At 42.0% G+C, this 16,356-nt stretch overlaps 1 protein-coding gene across 1 annotated transcript in view; it reads right to left on the bottom strand.

Annotated features, from left to right (window-relative positions):
- The window catches only part of ARHGAP20 (Rho GTPase activating protein 20), a 63,905-nt gene that overhangs the window by 44,948 nt on the left and 2,601 nt on the right, over positions 1–16,356 (bottom strand). The window contains 1 exon segment of the mRNA XM_076328162.1: positions 8,480–8,565. Within this exon segment, the coding sequence (XP_076184277.1) occupies positions 8,480–8,565 (86 nt within the window).

Here is a 16,356-nt window from a genome sequence, read left to right as displayed (position 1 = left end):
AGGTTTGAAAGACAGCAACATTTGCAACCACTTTTGTGAGGGCCTTGCTCTTGCCCAGGCAGGTTAAATAGGGTCTGTGGACTAGTGGATGGAGCTTCTCAGGAGCCTCACACGAAACAATGTTTAGTTCTTTGACACAGACCTGTTCATGCTGCCAACAGTCATGCCGTACTGGAATGTGCAAAAGCACAGCTCCAGGTGTTTGGGGAGCTCTTTGGTCAGTAGGAGAGTGCCTAAAGAACAGCGGCACTTGGGAGGTCAGGCAGCCACTGAGATGATGTTTTTTAAGTCACGATCTTAGATTCAGGTACCTAAATTATTCCCATGTCTTGCTCTTGAGGCTCATTATCCTTTATTGGATCTAGCCCCTGGTACTCAAACACATAAGACATGGGTACAGAAGAAATCTAACGACAGACCGTTACTCCCGTGGTGTGATTAAAAACTCCTCACCAGCAGTTTTGTGCACCATGAGGAAAGAACTGGAACAGGAGAAGCGATGCCGTTATCAGCCAGGAGGAGAGTTCAATGCGTATTTAATGCTGGCCCTTGTCAGAGGTGAGAGCACCAGAGGCTGCACATCAGCCTGCACATCATTAGAGGCTTTCTGCTTGTTTACACAAGATAAACGATCACAAAGCAGTCTGAGCAAGTCGGTCTGTGATTTCCTCAGGTATGCCGCTGCCCAAACTGCTTGGCCAGACTGTCATTTGGCAGAGATTTTATTGTCTAAAATCAGGGATACACAATGGCTGGACAACAGCTGCATTTTGTCAGACCTCAAGGCCTAATCAAAAAAGCCCCCAAAATGGGCCGCAGCCAAAAACACATGTGGACAGTGAGACATCTGGACAAGCAGAGCCCTGCGCTCATCCCGATGAGCAGTGCCCCTCACTGTCTTGTCTTAAAACTGTCACAACTCTATCCAAAGGTGAATCGGCTTAAAGCACTAGTGTTAAACTATCAGTCATTTATTGTAAAATTAATCCCTCGTTTAAACTCCAATCCCTCCAAAACCCTGCTTCCAAGTCTTCCTTCTTTTTACCTCTAGTCCTTTTCTTTTAATAAAAAAGGCAGAATATCTCTGAGTTAAAAGGCCATTTGAGGCCTCAGAAAGTTCACTTTGTTCCTTGTTAACAGTTAATAAAATTTTATCCCCAGCTATTACTACATAAAAATAACTTTTGCGTTCAAACACATGGTTTAAGGAAACAATACTCCAGTGTCATAATTAGCTTAAATCAAGCATGAATTAGAAATACTATAAAAATGATGACTTGTACAAGATCATCACAAGTTATTTTAATTATGTGCAATTCCATTAAAAAGGAAGAGCAATTTGATACAAAATAGTGTTTTTTTTAAAAATTACTATTTTTCTACAAATTCATGTGTCCTTGCCTTACATAGGGAAACATGACATACTGAGGGGAGAAATCTGGGGAAGTTCTCATACAGAGATTTCTGCCCATTCAGATTAAGCATAAAATGTTAAAACATCAAAACTTTTCATGAAATGGAAAATCTTAGAAAAAATCCTGATCAGAAATTTTGAGGCTGAATTATATCTAAAAATTAAACCCAGAAGCAAAGAACTTTTCATTTGCTTTGTTGACTGAGTCTTTAGGAACAGGATTTTCCCTCCATCTTGATGACTAGAAACTTGATTTCTAATGAAACTGTGATTTTTAGAACCACATGACTCCTGGAGCTGTAGCTTTATGGAAAAAGCTATGAAATATCACAAGTCAAGATAAAATGAGTGGCACTTGTACTTAATTGCCCACATTGGGAAACTCTGTTTCGTGGGATTTTGCCCTTTTTCTTCCTTTCTTTCATAAAATGGCTCTTCTGTATTCTTGAGTATATTGGAGTCTCTCAGACAAAGGGCTGTAAGATGAGGAGTGCATGACACAGGGCTGCCGCTGGGGTGCTGCCACTTTGATTTTCACCCGGGGGAACCACTCTGACAATAGTGACAGCCCTTGTGCTTCCCAAAAAACCACCAGCCCTGTGGCTTCAGAAAGACTGCCTTGCAAGGTCTTCCTTGAGGCATACCACTTCCTAAGGGTGAATGAAGGTGTTTAAGAGCCCTCATCTCTTGTGACCACGCCATTTGGGTGGCCGAGGACACAGGGGGAGGCTTTAGAGATGTTGTTTCAGCTGTGCACGCGCATGCCTAGTGTTAGCTACTCGGTGCCCCGCCCCTGGAGTCAGCCTCTGACAAGCCATGGGGCAGTGAGTGAGGGCCACACCAGGGAGCAAGCCCCAGGCAGGGCCTTGGCTTGCCTGACAGCCACTTCTGCCTCAAACACTGTAAATCTTCCCCTCTGCCCATGGTGCCAGTTTCAAAGTAAGTGACTTGTTACCCCATTATCCCCTACCCTCTCCTCCATTTTGCAGCCTTCAAGGGACACCCTCCCCCCCAAACTGTGACACCTGCATTTGAAATGGAAGGAGTCTGGGACAGTATCTGGCCATGCTACCTCCCATCCTGGTTTTGAGCCCCTCTCTCCCATCACTGCTGGTGGTGTGTAACAGCTTTGGAGGCAAAACCCCACATTGACCATACGTATGACACGTACAGGCACACATGGAAATGTGCACACATGCAATATGTCAGCCTTTGTCTCGCAAAGCCCCTCAGGTTTATCTGCCAAGCGCCATTTGTCTTACCATCCCAGGGCTGTGCCCTGCAGCAGGGTGGCCCTAAGGCCATGCCCCGCGTGCTGCCAGCAATGGCACTATCGATCGGCCAGGCCACAGTGGCCACAGCCAAAGGTTCTGCTCCTCCACCTGACAGGTTTTGCTGTGGTGACTGATGGGGAGAGGCGCCTTGGCGACAGGGCGGCCTCAGCTGGGTGGGTGCCGTCCCCACTCAGCACCCCAACAAGTGCTGTCATGGTGCCCAGGGGGCTGCGTCAGAGCAACACCCGCCTCTGCCACGATGGCCAAGGGGACAGCGGCTGCTCGGGGCGTACCTGTCTGCAAAGGCCTTGTCCTGTGACAACCAGTAAATAAAATGGCTGTGGGGAGCAACGGGGCGGCAGGTGCTCCTGCTCGATGCCCCCGTACCGTACCGAGGTGCTGAGCCTCACCAACCAAATGCACCTCGCAGAGATTATTTTGCTAGGCGAAATTAATCGCTACCATGGAAACGAGTGAAGAACGAGCAAAATGATTACAACCAAAATACCTACTTAACAAGTTAATTATTCGCAATGAACTTTTATTCCTTTCCTCCCCGCAATTGGATTTGCCTCAAACACCAAATACTCATCTTCCCTGTGAAAAAAAGACAGTTAAGGCCTTCTGGCAATTTACATTTATTAAAAGTCTCTATTTTTTTCTTCATCTAGTCACATAGCTTAGATCATCCACATATCTTCTGACTAAAACCCTGAAAACACAATGTCCAAGACTTTGGGAACACTCTGTATTTGACTAGCGCCAAGTGGAATGTATTACTAGATTACACATATGATCTTCGTTATCTGGGATATTTAGCATTTGGCACGGGACCCCCGGAAGATAACATGCCAGAATCACTTACTGTGCATTGGGAGAAGGAAGAGCAGCCTCTCCGTGAATGGCACAATACTGTTTCCACGTACAGAAGGGGAAAAAACACCTTGGAAACTTGTGAAATCCTCAGTTTTTACCTTTAACTTCTTCGACCATAAAATCCAAATAATAAAACCAGGTGGGCTGACTTTTTAGGTACTTCCTTCTCAGGTTCTTTAAATATTTGTTCATAAAACCTTTTCAAAATTATGCTTAATTTTTTTAAAAACAACTCCTGCTTCTAGCTTATACCAGAATAACATCATAAACATGCTTCACGCTGTAATAAAGAGTAGTTTCATTACCAGTATTTTAACACTTTTAGTGTGTAGAGACACATATCTATATGTGTCTATATGGTCATGCAGACTCAGAAATTGTGACATTATATTAATAATTTTCAGCATGTAAAAATATCACTTTTAAAGATCTGGTGAGGCGTGCATTAGGAAACGGGAAGCTACCAGCAACTGCAACACGGAATTTGGCTGCCCCTGTGAAGTATCCGAGATGTGAGGATTGCAAGACCTGATGCTTAAATCCAGGCCTCAGACATTTCTGTTTCAAGCCCATGATTTGTATTGCACTGAAGTATATCATTAAGTTGTGCAGTTTTCATTCAAGGACACCAAGAAAAAGTAAGAGGAAAATTACAACTGCGGAACAGGTCCAGGGCCAAATATAACTAACCTGAATCCTTTGCTGGTTTCATACACATTAATGGAGTTAATAATCAAACTTATTTTTCCTGCATCTGAGTATCAGCCAAGAAAAATATCAAAAGCTTACTTTTCCAATGTATTTCTAGAATAACTTTGCTCAAAGTGCTTCCAAAGAGGACATCTGATGATGTGAAACAGTCCTTACATGCCTATTCATCACTATTTTATGAGGAAAGAGGAACTGTATAGAAAAAAGGAAGAGAAGCAAAACCAGGAGGCAATGAATAGTCTGCATATTTTCATCTCTTGGAAGTAAGGGCTCAAATTCCACTATAATATCTGTACTATTTACTATGTTCCTCTGCTGCCTGCAGTTACAGTCGAGTGAGGCAGGGATTACAGCGTGGTTGCACATCTGCATACCACCGTGCCATATCGCCATCCCAGAATTCTTCTGTAGGCCACATATCTTGTAACTCCTTTTATATGACTGACATGGCAAGGCAAGATTTGTAAGGAAGGCTTAACTTTCATTAAACCAAATGATATGGCTGGAGAAAAAGAAGACAAGCTTTTAAGCACACAAGACTTTCAGATTTGCTTCTCTTTCAGGACTGAAGAAGAGGACAAGGGCACAAACAAGTGTCTGCTTTTTCCAGCTAGATCATCTTGCCTCACTTACATCCTTGTGCCATCACAGCTACAACACCACTACCATTAAAAAACCTTAATCCTCTGAATGCTAAATAGCCGTCTCCAGATGTCACAATGGTTTCTTTGAATAAATACCATTAATAAACTTTAAAATGCCCCAAAGTAAGTCTGGCCAAAGAGGGTGCCACCACATTTTATGAAAGTGCCCTGTATATAAATCAAGGACACCTGACATATAAAGTGGTATAAAAATACAAACTGACTTGTGCTTCTAAGTATTTCCTGCCCTTTTAAACTTTGCACTTGTTCATTAATTTCAATAAATATTGAGGTGAGCCAGCTGCTGAGGTGAGAGGATTCATATAAATCCCTCACAGATGTTTGCTAACTTCAGATAGGAGCTTTATTATCTACAAGTCATTAATCAACCATTAACAAGTAAGTGTTATGGAGTCCCAGTATTAAGGTTCACTGCCAGAGGAGAATAATGGATTTTGAAGGCTGGCTATGCCTACAAGAAGGGAAGCTAAGAGCTGAGACAGGTCTGAGATAAAACATTTGGAGGAGATTAGAAAACACGAGAAGTCATTTTGTTGCTCTTCAGTTCGCCTTAAGAGAAAGCACTTCACAAAAGTTAAGCATTTACACAACAAACCAAGTGGAAAGTTCAAACTCATCCATCAATTTGATGATGAAGAGGAATGTGTTTTGCACAGCCAAACAAGGAAGTCAGGCACAGGTGAGAATTACTGCTCCTGTGAACAATAATAAACACCATCCAAAGTGTTACCCTCTAACTGATAGACTTTGAAGCTACCAAATCACCTGCTCTAGTTCTAGGGTCCTCAGACTTCACCCAATGCCTCTCACTAGGGCCACAGACTTCAGTTCAAAACAACAGGAGCAGCTAAATTGTTGCATGCCACAGGCAGAGGACAGACATGACTGAGGCAGCATCCATCAGTTGCGAAAGCGGCAGGGTCCGTTGGCTAAGCTGCAGAACAAGGCAACATTTTCCCCTCTTCAGTCCTCTCCACCACAAAGTTCCTGCCAACTGGCCTTACAAAAAAATCCTTCCACACACCAGATCTGGAAATAATTCTGATCTGGGCTATACAAGCAAGACATATTTACACTTAAGAAAGTGTAAAATTCTTAGATGAAAATGTACATGCTGAGTATTATCCCACTCAGTGTCTCTCCATCTATGTCCAATTTCTGATACTTATGGAGCAGGCAATAAAACAAACAAAAAATAAAAGTGGAATCGAAGAAAAATGTTCATGTCTGAACCCCAGCAGGCAAATGAGAGAAGACTGAAATATAAGCATCGACTATAGTTCATTCTCTTAATATCAAGGAGCAAGTCTTAAGACAGCTCGAAGGAAAGACATTATGGAGACATAAGTGTATAAACTGCAGGAAACCCTAAAGTCCAAGAGCTGAGAGATCCCATCTCTTGTCCCCTGTACTCTCCAGTTATTGCTACTCCCCATAGTAATAGTCCCTCTCTAATTTCACAACCTCAGTTACAAATGTGTCATCTATGCCCAAAAGGTGGTATCGCAATTATGAACATAGCTACAAATACAATGAAGAAATAATAGTAAATGAAGAATAAATATGGTAGCACAGACAATCTAAACAATTTCAGTATTCTCATGAAGGGGTTATAAAATACCCATTCATCTTATTTTAAAGACCTGGAAACAAAGTCAGAGAGAGGCTGCAGAAGAAATTTTACAGAGAGAACCAGAACACATGTTGCTGGCTCTCAGTCCTAGGCTCAGGCCACTAGACTACACAAAAAGGTGCAAACGCCTTTAGGAATTCATTTCTAAGTTTCCTCTTTTCTGCCATAGCCAGCAAAAAGACCTGCAAGTAGTTTCAACTCATTTTCCTTTCCTATTTTGCAACTCTGATGTTTTCATAGAACACTTTCACAGGTTTCTGAAATACTGTGGAATTCTCCATGATGACAAATATGAAACCAGGTATTAGTTAGATCAAACACAAAAAACTTTCCAAAGCTCACATACTGATTACTTAACACACCACAGAGTAGGAAAAAATATTCCTTACAAAGCCATACTTTAATTTCCCTCAATAATGTTTCTTCGTAAAGAGCTCTACACAGCTGGAAGCATTAACAGCCTACCAGATGGTTCCCTTCTCGATAAACACTTATGTTTTTGTAAGTTTAAAGTCTAATGAACTGTAGTGCAGGAAGACAAAAGTTATGTATGCAGAGTGGTTCAAATGGCAGGTCAGGGCTGGGGCTGGACAGTGGACTAGCTCCATAGAAACTCCAATTTCTATGGTAGCTTTACGTTGGGGTAGGGAGGGAGGAGGAACGGCTGATCCTGGCAGAAGATGAAGACAAAAAATGCTGAATGCTTCACACCCACACACACCCACATACACAGCCCCTCAAGCTGCTAATGCTGGACGGGAGAAGGCTGTGACCACCAGATCCTGGCCCATGGCATTGTCCTAAACCAGCAGGTGCTTCCAGAGCCCCAGAGAGCCTGTGCCATGCAGCAGTCCATGATAGAACTTAGCTCAAATTAAATTGTACAATGCCACATAACCACACCTGAGTTATGCCTAGTACTGCATAAGCGTACAAGGCAGAAAGTAGGAAACATTCATCTTCTTCTGCCCATGCCATCTCCCCAGCAGACAATCATAGCCAGCCACAAATTAATTAGAGCTGAGCAGCCCAAAAGTTGCATGCCTGTATCAGAAATAGTGTGGCCAGCAGGAGTAGGGAAGTGATCGTGCCCCTGTACTCGGCCCTGGTGAGGCCGCACCTCGAATACTGTGTTCAGTTTTGGGCCCCTCACTACAAGAAGGACGTCGAGGTGCTGGAGCGTGTCCAGAGAAGGGCAACGAGGCTGGTGAGGGGTCTGGAGAACAAGTCTTATGAGGAGCGGCTGAGGGAACTGGGACTGTTTAGCCTGGAGAAAAGGAGGCTCAGGGGAGACCTCATAGCTCTCTACAACTACCTGAAAGGAGGTTGTAGCGAGGTTGGTGTTGGTCTCTTCTCCCAAGTAACAAGCGATAGGACAAGAGGAAATGGCCTCAAGTTGCGGCAGGGGAGGTTTAGATTGGATATGAGGAAAAATTTCTTTACTGAAAGAGTGGTTAAACATTGGAACAGGCTGCCCAGGGAAGTGGTTGAGTCCCCATCCCTGGAGGTATTTAAAAGACGAGTAGATGAGGCACTTAGGGACATGGTTTAGTGGGCATGGTGGTGTTGGGTCGACGGTTGGACTCTATGATCTTGGAGGTCTTTTCCAAGCTCAATGATTCTATGATTCTATGATTCTATGCCCGGTTGCAAATTGCATAGCAGCTCTGCTTGCCCAACTGGGTATAAACAGCTTAGTGTGGCAGCACGGGGGAAGCCCCCTCTAGGAGGTCAGCTGGTGTCTGGGCTGGGTCTATCACATCTTTCAGCAGGCTTTATAGTTGTGCAGCTACTGAGCAGCCTGAATTGTGGTTGACAACCTGTTGTGGACAATAGTTCAAAAACATTTCGAGTTTTGGGCTGAGAAACTGCAAAACAGTACAGCCAGCAAAACTCAGTGACTCACCTTGAGACCGATCGAGATCTGTTAAGTGCTTTGACAAAGATCAAAGATGGTGCAGACTGGCGTCTTTGAGCCAAACTCTTCATTTTCTGATTGGAAAGAGAAACAAAATTAAATCATAGGTAAGATTCTGAACAATAACTGCATGCATACAGAGTTGTTGCAGCCAGACTCCAATTTCAGACCATAGGAAAAAGGTTGAGTTACTGCCATCAGCAACCCTGGAGGGGGAAAATGGTTATAAAATATCACATATTGAGAAAAACAGGAGCACAACCAGAAAGCCAGTGATAAAGAAAAGCTGATAATTAGTGTCTATACACAGATACCTGAGGTACACTGCACACGTGAAGTAAACACCTAGAGCTTGTCCTCAACCACTTTTTGCCCCTCAATAATCTATTGTACTTTAAATTTATCAAATATCCAGATGGTGGTTCAAATTTCAAATGCTTGATACATTTCTGTGTCAGATCTGACATTTACCATAAATTAAGGTTTGGATTCTACCCACCTAACCTTATGTGCTACATTGGACTACCTTTTTTTTTCCAGATCTTTAGAGATGAGGGCATTTTCCTTCCCTACTAATCTAGCTGGAGCATTAAGTCTTGTCTCTCAGTAGTCAACAATGACATTTTTTTCATTCCTGATTATGTATGGGACAAAATAGGAAAGTGAGAGACAGGGCAGTTCTTAGCACAGAACTAGGAAGGGAATGGGAAAAAGGAGACACTCAAAGACAGAGAATGCAGCAGGGAAAAAAAAGACAAAGCATAGGGAAGAGATGAAAATGTCAGTAGCTATCAAGAGAGCATGGATTCCCATTGAGTGAAGTTGAATACTACAATAAAAATACCGAGCAAATAAACAACACTGTTTTCCCCAGAGGCAGAAATTTTCAAAAGCACCCACAGGAGACAAAAACACACATTTCCCTGAACACAAATGTATTCATCACTTTATCCTCTCCCGCCTTGCAGCCAGAAGCAGGACTAAGGAGTCCTGGCCCTAACTTTGGAGCTGCTCTCTAAAACCGGTTGTGCAGCCTGCTGCCAAGGTGCATGACCTCTCCTCTCACTGACCCTCCACCAGGAGGGTGGTTGTTACCTTATTTAGCTCAAATATTTTTCAGAATAAACTGGTGAACAAAAGGACTGGTGTTGAACTCCTCCTGAGACCCCAACAGGACAGTTTCCAATGCTGGAGCGGTCCCTTACATCAGCCTGGTAACCAGAGAGCCCACAAACAGGTGAACCTTTGACAGTCATGAGGTCTCTGTTCTCAGCTAATCACAAAGCAAGACTTTCTTCCTTTATACTAAAAATAACCACTGACAACCAGGAACAGATATGTTAGGGAACAACCGATTCTTCTGCCAATGTATGTGCTGGATGTGGCACACATCTTGTTTGGGCAGGTGCACAGCGTGCTCCCCTCGGAGAAATGAAACTCTACAGTACTACGTGCTTTACTTGCTTTTGACAAGTGTATTTCTTTTACTCATTTCAGTGCACTTGTTATTGTGTCGTTTTTTTGGTTCCCCCTTTATGTATGTAGAGCACACTTGTTTGTTTTGTCAGATACTCAGTTACAGCTATTGTGCAGTAATTGTTATAAATTCAACTGTGTAATTTCAATTCACCTTTAAACATTATCCCCTCCTACCTCTTTCTTTCATCAAAAAATAACCTTCTTGAGACTAATAAATTAGGCCTGGGGACATCTAGATGTCTTCTATCTGATCAGAAAATAACTGGATAATAACTTAATAGATTACTAACAACATAAATGCCCATTTTTGCTAGTTTTGAGAAAAAAAGAAAGGAAATACTTTGCTAAATTTTTCTAGTGAATGAAATCAGTTTGTCTTACTGCTAGCAAATCTGAGAAGCTGTTAGCATTTTAAAAAGTAGCATATCTACAAATATGAAGGCAAAAAGAGACCTGTATAACAATGCAGTCTAACATCCTACAGAAGACAAGCCACAGATTTCCCCCAGCCACCATTTTTGTAGGAGCTTATATAAAGCAGCAAATCCCAGTTGGAAATTCACTACAAGTCTGATTACTGGGCAGGTGGCTTTCAGGGGGTGGTTAAAACTAGAGCAAGTCAGCTCCTGTGAATGCAGTGGAGGTTTGGTTATCTTAAATCCTTTGGCTTCTCAGGTCTGAAAAGGAAGCCACTGAAAAAACGCAGCATTTTAAAAACTCTCTCAATTATGGCAATTTTTTTCATGCTTGGGTTAGCAGCACTGAATAGTGCCTGTAGCAGTGAGATTCCACTCTTGACTTAAATATCTGAGGACCAAGGTAAAGGTTAGGACTACAGTAAGTTTAATAAGAGCTCAAATGACTGGCAGAGAGTCACCGAATAATTCAGGTTGGGGATCCCCAGAGGTCTCTGGTCCAGCCTCTCTGGACCTGCTGAGAGCAGGACCCGTTCAAGCAGGCTGCTCTGGGCCGCCTCCAGTCCAGGTCTGCGTTATCTCCAAGGAAGAGATTCCACAGCCTCTCCAGGCAACCTTTTAATACATCTATTAAGCAAAGCTTAACAAAAAAGCTCCTTAAAACATAAAAAGATCACTGATGAGATTTTGAAAAGGAAAATTTTCACAGCAAAAGTGAAGTGAGTCAGGTCAGCTGTGTGCAAATAAAAACATTACACAAAGACATTGACTACAGACAGAAAGGGGGGGTTGTTTTTATTTTGCTATGTACAGAGTTTGAGAAAATAAAGTAAGTGACCATCATGATAACTTGAATTGATTTACTTTGAGAAGGAAGAGGACAAATTCATTTTTGGCTAAGTTGGACCCAGATGCCTGCTCTTCTCAGTTTCACTGCATTCACATGTGCAAAGATGTCACCCTGGCAGTGCAGAGAAGAGGAGATACATCCTGGACAGCTGTAGTGAGAGCAGATGTTTGGGAGCAAAAGGAGATGCAATGACCAATTATCTAAGCGTGGGACACAGAGAAGCATTTCTCAACATGTGTCCCACATCATAACCTCCCATTTTTTCATGTAAATATTAGAAAGGTCAACACAGAGAAATCCTCATACTTGCTGGCTGAGTCACACTCATGTGAAATGTATCATAAAATCAGTGTCCATAATGAATGTTTACAGTGTGCCAGATGCAAAGATGATAATCTTGTATCAGTCAGGACAAACTAGAGTTATTTTTGCCTTCCTCACATTCAAAAGCTTGAGTTCCCGCCCCCCTCCCCTCCAATTCAGGTTTAACTTCATACTTTCTGCATTTCTGGTGGTGGTTGTCTTGACTGCTTTTTTAACAGAAACAAAAAGTTTTGCTTTTTCAGTTGCTGGACTGGTGGTACGCGTTAGTATTTGGCTGGTTTCTCATCTGGTATAAACAGACATAGGGCTATAGATTTCAAAAGAATTAATTTACACCAGATAATGATCAGACCTACACTCTGAAACACTGTTTTGGAAACTGTGATGGTAGGTGGTTTATGAGCAGATCAGCCCACCATGCAGAGGACAGTAACCTTGCAAACCATCACTGAAAATATGCTGTCTCTCCTCAGGAATCAGAACCCCTATGGATTACAGGATTACAGTAAAACTTTCACAAGTATCTCACAAGTCATCAGCTGGAGGAAAAATCCATTCCTGACTGCCAGTATTCAGCTAATTTTGCCTCGTAGTTGAAGTGGATAATGGTATTATATGAAATTTATGTAAATTAATATATTGCTGAGTTATGATATTAATTCCCATTCTGTGAAAAAGGTAACATACAGCAGCATCTGCATGATGTCCTCAAAAAAATTGGAACTGAAGATAAAGTGCTCTCTTGTACTTTGTGTATATCACTTAGCTATATCAAACTTAGAAACAGAATGGCAGAGCATGAATTAAATAAAGAATGCGTGAAAAAATTCATGGTGCTTGCTGTTTCTTTTGTGATGACAAATAACTTAAGTAACAGATATACAGTGTTTGTAATATTTTGCAAGTATCTAGAGAAGTGAAAATCTGTGCAATAAGCAGGATACCCTGCTGCAGCTACTGCAAAGGTGTAGGAGGTTGGAGCAGGCGGGCTAGCGCAGGGGCTATGTGCTGTGATTCCCCGGGAACACACTGCCCACGCTGCCAGGTTATGGTGCCTGACCAATACGATGGTCAGACACGTGCAGGAGCATTCCTCTCACCCAACCTCAGACTTGCACACCTGAGCTATTTGCTCTGTGCTCCTCTTGTAGTCAACAGAGAGAAAAGGACACATGTAGCGCACAGTTCATCTTATCCTAGAAGTGCTGTTTTCCTCCGCTGACTGTAAAGGAAAACTAAGGTGACCAAGAAAATTGAGTTCATCAGCTCAATCCTCTCCTTGCTATCTGAGCAAAGGACAGGGAACAGACAAATTTGTGAGCTCAGTAACATAGGGAACAATTGATGTCTCAGAGAGTGGTTTGAGCTTAGGATGAGAAAATGATATTACCTGATGTGTTATGTAAGAGATTCATATACAAAATAGTTGAAAAATTTATTCAGTTCCTGACTGACAGGTGAACGAAGCAGAAATCCCTCCTCAGCAATGTGCAGACACCCTTGTAAAAGCCTCCCCAAACATGAAAAGATTTCAGGCGCCTGATTTACCGGCTGGCTCCAGAAGTGGGTCAAGGCTGGGACGTGTACCTGGGTCATTTAACTGGGTGACAGGGACAACACTCAGATGTGCCAATACCTTGAGCTGAGGATTGCACTCAAGTGGCTAAGCTCTCCCTCTCACTGCTTTATTTTTCTGATAAAAGGAAGTCTGATTTTAACAAAGCCTACTCTCTAAAAGTATCTAAGTTAATAACCGTGAGGGATTTCACCCATGCAAACTCTGTTCTTCTTGTCTGAGCAACAAAACCTATCTGTGGCATACATTTCTGGTTTGAACCAAAGACATGAACCAAAGCACAGAACACAAACCTTTACCAAAAACTGTAAGGCAAAGTTCAACTAACTGCCCAACAATCAAAAAATCAAAACAATCCTCAGCACCTAGCAGTTAATTTTCCAGGACAATTAGGCATCACTGTTTCCCCTGTATCACTGGGCTACTTACGAGAGGTAATAAATCGTTTTTTCCTACATGCCATAATCCAGCATTTGTTAGACTTACAGCATATGGTTGTCTATAAATACCAGAAATAACAAGAATCTCTTATACTTGGGTAAAGCAAGAAATGGCCCTATACTGACCTATAACAATCCCGAGCCCTTATAAACAGGGTGAGAAGATGACTACATTTGAGCTGCTGGCTCAGGCAGCAGAGATGTCTAGGTCCCACAGAAGGCCCGTTTACCATAAAGGCAGAGCAGGTGACAAAACTATGTGCTTTTGTTTATGCTGGCAGAATACTTTTACTTACAAGGACCTTCCTAAAAAGAAAGCCATTTTTGGATAGATAACCGAGGAGAAAACAATTGCAGGGGCACAAGAGGAAAGAGCTATCAACACAGCGGAAGCAAAAGCACATCATCATGGAACAGGAGCTGCTAGAAAGCACAGGAAAGACGGAGACTAAAGGCCATCTACAGTAGAAAGAAAAACTGATGAAAGCAACTATAAGCAAAAGATGTTCTACCAACTACCTCGCAGAGGATACTAATCTTTGGAAGCACTGATACGGATGTGTTCAAAAGATCTCACCCATCTACATCAAAAGATGGAGATGTGGAAGACTACTAAAAATGTGGAAGAGGGGAGCATAGAATATTTACCCTATGGGTCCTACTGTCAGCTGCACTGCACCCACAGTGCTCAGACCAGCGACTCTTGTTGTGGTGGTTTTGGTGAAGCCCAAAGTTTCCTTTCAAAGGAAAAACACAAAGCAGGAAGGTTAACACATGGACACGATTCTGCCCCAGTATCTGTACAGCAAGGCTTTCTCAGGAGCAGTTTACAGATGACAGAGGGAGGAGATTCCCCTCCACTCCACACGGATACTTCAAGCAGCATTAAGTAAACAGGCAATAATTTGATACGTGCAGTTCTTGGGTATTAGATCCTACATGACATGCCAAGTCCATCTCTTTCCTACTGCCACTATGAGGGACAAAAAAAAAAAAAAGATGACTAGGAAACTCAAGAACTAGAACACATTGTTTTAGGCATAATTTTCAATTTCTCTCATGGACAGACAGAGGAAGGATTGCTAATGCTAGTTCATAATTAAAGCAGCATCAGGAGGCACATCACAACAGTAACATCATACACCAGCACAGCCTGCCAAGGTGACTTCAACCTAAGGACCAACTACGTGGATGACTTCACTAAAGTAGGGGCTTTTTCAGTCCTCATCAGAAATAAAATTGCTACAGGATACGTCTGTGGGATGACAGGAATTGTCCATCACTTCACTAAACAGTGCCAGAAGTGTTCCTGGACGGCCAAGATTCCCAGCACTATCAGGTGTGATTTTTGACAGCAACCCCCCAGATCCTCAGCCAGGATCATAGTAAACAGGACAGAGACTGTCAGGAAGAAGAAATCTCTGCTTAAGGAGCTTTATGGTAAAAAACATATATATAAGGGCATGAGATCAAGGTATCATCAGGTATAATGGCAAATACATACTTGATTCATCTTTGCAGAGTAAGACAAGTAAAGGGATGAAGATTATGTATGACTACCTTTACTCTTCCAATGCCACTAATTTGCTTGAGTTTTATCCATTTAGTACACTATTGGGGAACACTATAACTCTCCTTTCCCTGCTAGTAAACTGTTGCTGTATTTGTGATCAGAATCACAAAGAAACACATTTTTATGGTGATGGGATACCATATTTCAAGTCTCAAACCATAAACACTATTTTGCTTAGTGTGCAAAATGGTTAATTTTTTTGCACACATTGGATGAGTAAATATAAAAAATTGCTGAGCCTCAAAAAAATTGTAAGTAGTCACTTGAAATCTTCAAGGAGGCAGCAAAAAATCCTAAGAGTGAATTCTTATGTTACCAAATATTGTCTTGTGTAAAATATTCAGGGTTGGTTGGAATCTAGCCCCTCTAAGAAGAGAGAAGTGAAACACCAGGAACTTATAAATATGGTTAAATGACCGCAGCTGCTACTGCTGACACAGTTACACTGGCATAAAAGACGTCTCTGCTGCATAGTTTGTTTTGCTAAATTTGTAGAAATAAGCTCTATCAGTATAATCACTCTTACTCATGTTACTTCAATCCACTTCAGAGTTGCATCAATTTACTGGTATTGGTTACTAAAGTAAACAGTCAGTACAAAACTTCTCTGTAGGTCAACCACACATAGTCCAGTGACTCCAGTAAGTCCAGTAAGGAGGGAATCTGGTCCAGAATTTTCCCAAAGCATTAACTAAAACACTGCACTCCAATGTCACCTTTTAGCAGTGTGTCTTGAATGCCTTGTAAGCATTTAACAGAGAGAACCTCCCACTGTCTGTGAGGTAGGTTAGCAGTTCAAACCACTTTGCATGTGCAGAAAAGGAAAGGAAATGTTTCCAGGTAAATAGTTTAAACAGTCACACAAAATACATGAAAAAAAGTCCTAAACAATTTCTGTCTCTTGGTCCTATGTTGTGATCATGCATGCAATCCTTCAGCCAAGCGGAAGATGAAGCAGGAGTTCAGACAACCACAGAACAAGGTAGAAAATCTCAGCAAAATAAATTTAATTTGAGAAAGGTATAGTCACAATAATAAAAAGGGAGAAAGGTTCAGTGGTCACTTAGCATCCCATATTTGGGGGTATTTGTGCCAGAAAGTAAAATAGTTGATGTTAAATACATATTTGCAACAAAATTGGTCAACTTGACATGTTGTGTCACCAGTAGCAAAACTGATTTCTTGCCAACACATTCTTCCATTTAAC

The sequence above is a fragment of the Aptenodytes patagonicus genome, chromosome 1, assembly GCF_965638725.1.
Source record: "Aptenodytes patagonicus chromosome 1, bAptPat1.pri.cur, whole genome shotgun sequence".
Taxonomy (NCBI): domain Eukaryota; kingdom Metazoa; phylum Chordata; class Aves; order Sphenisciformes; family Spheniscidae; genus Aptenodytes; species Aptenodytes patagonicus.
This window is presented reverse-complemented; position numbering and strand designations above follow the sequence as displayed.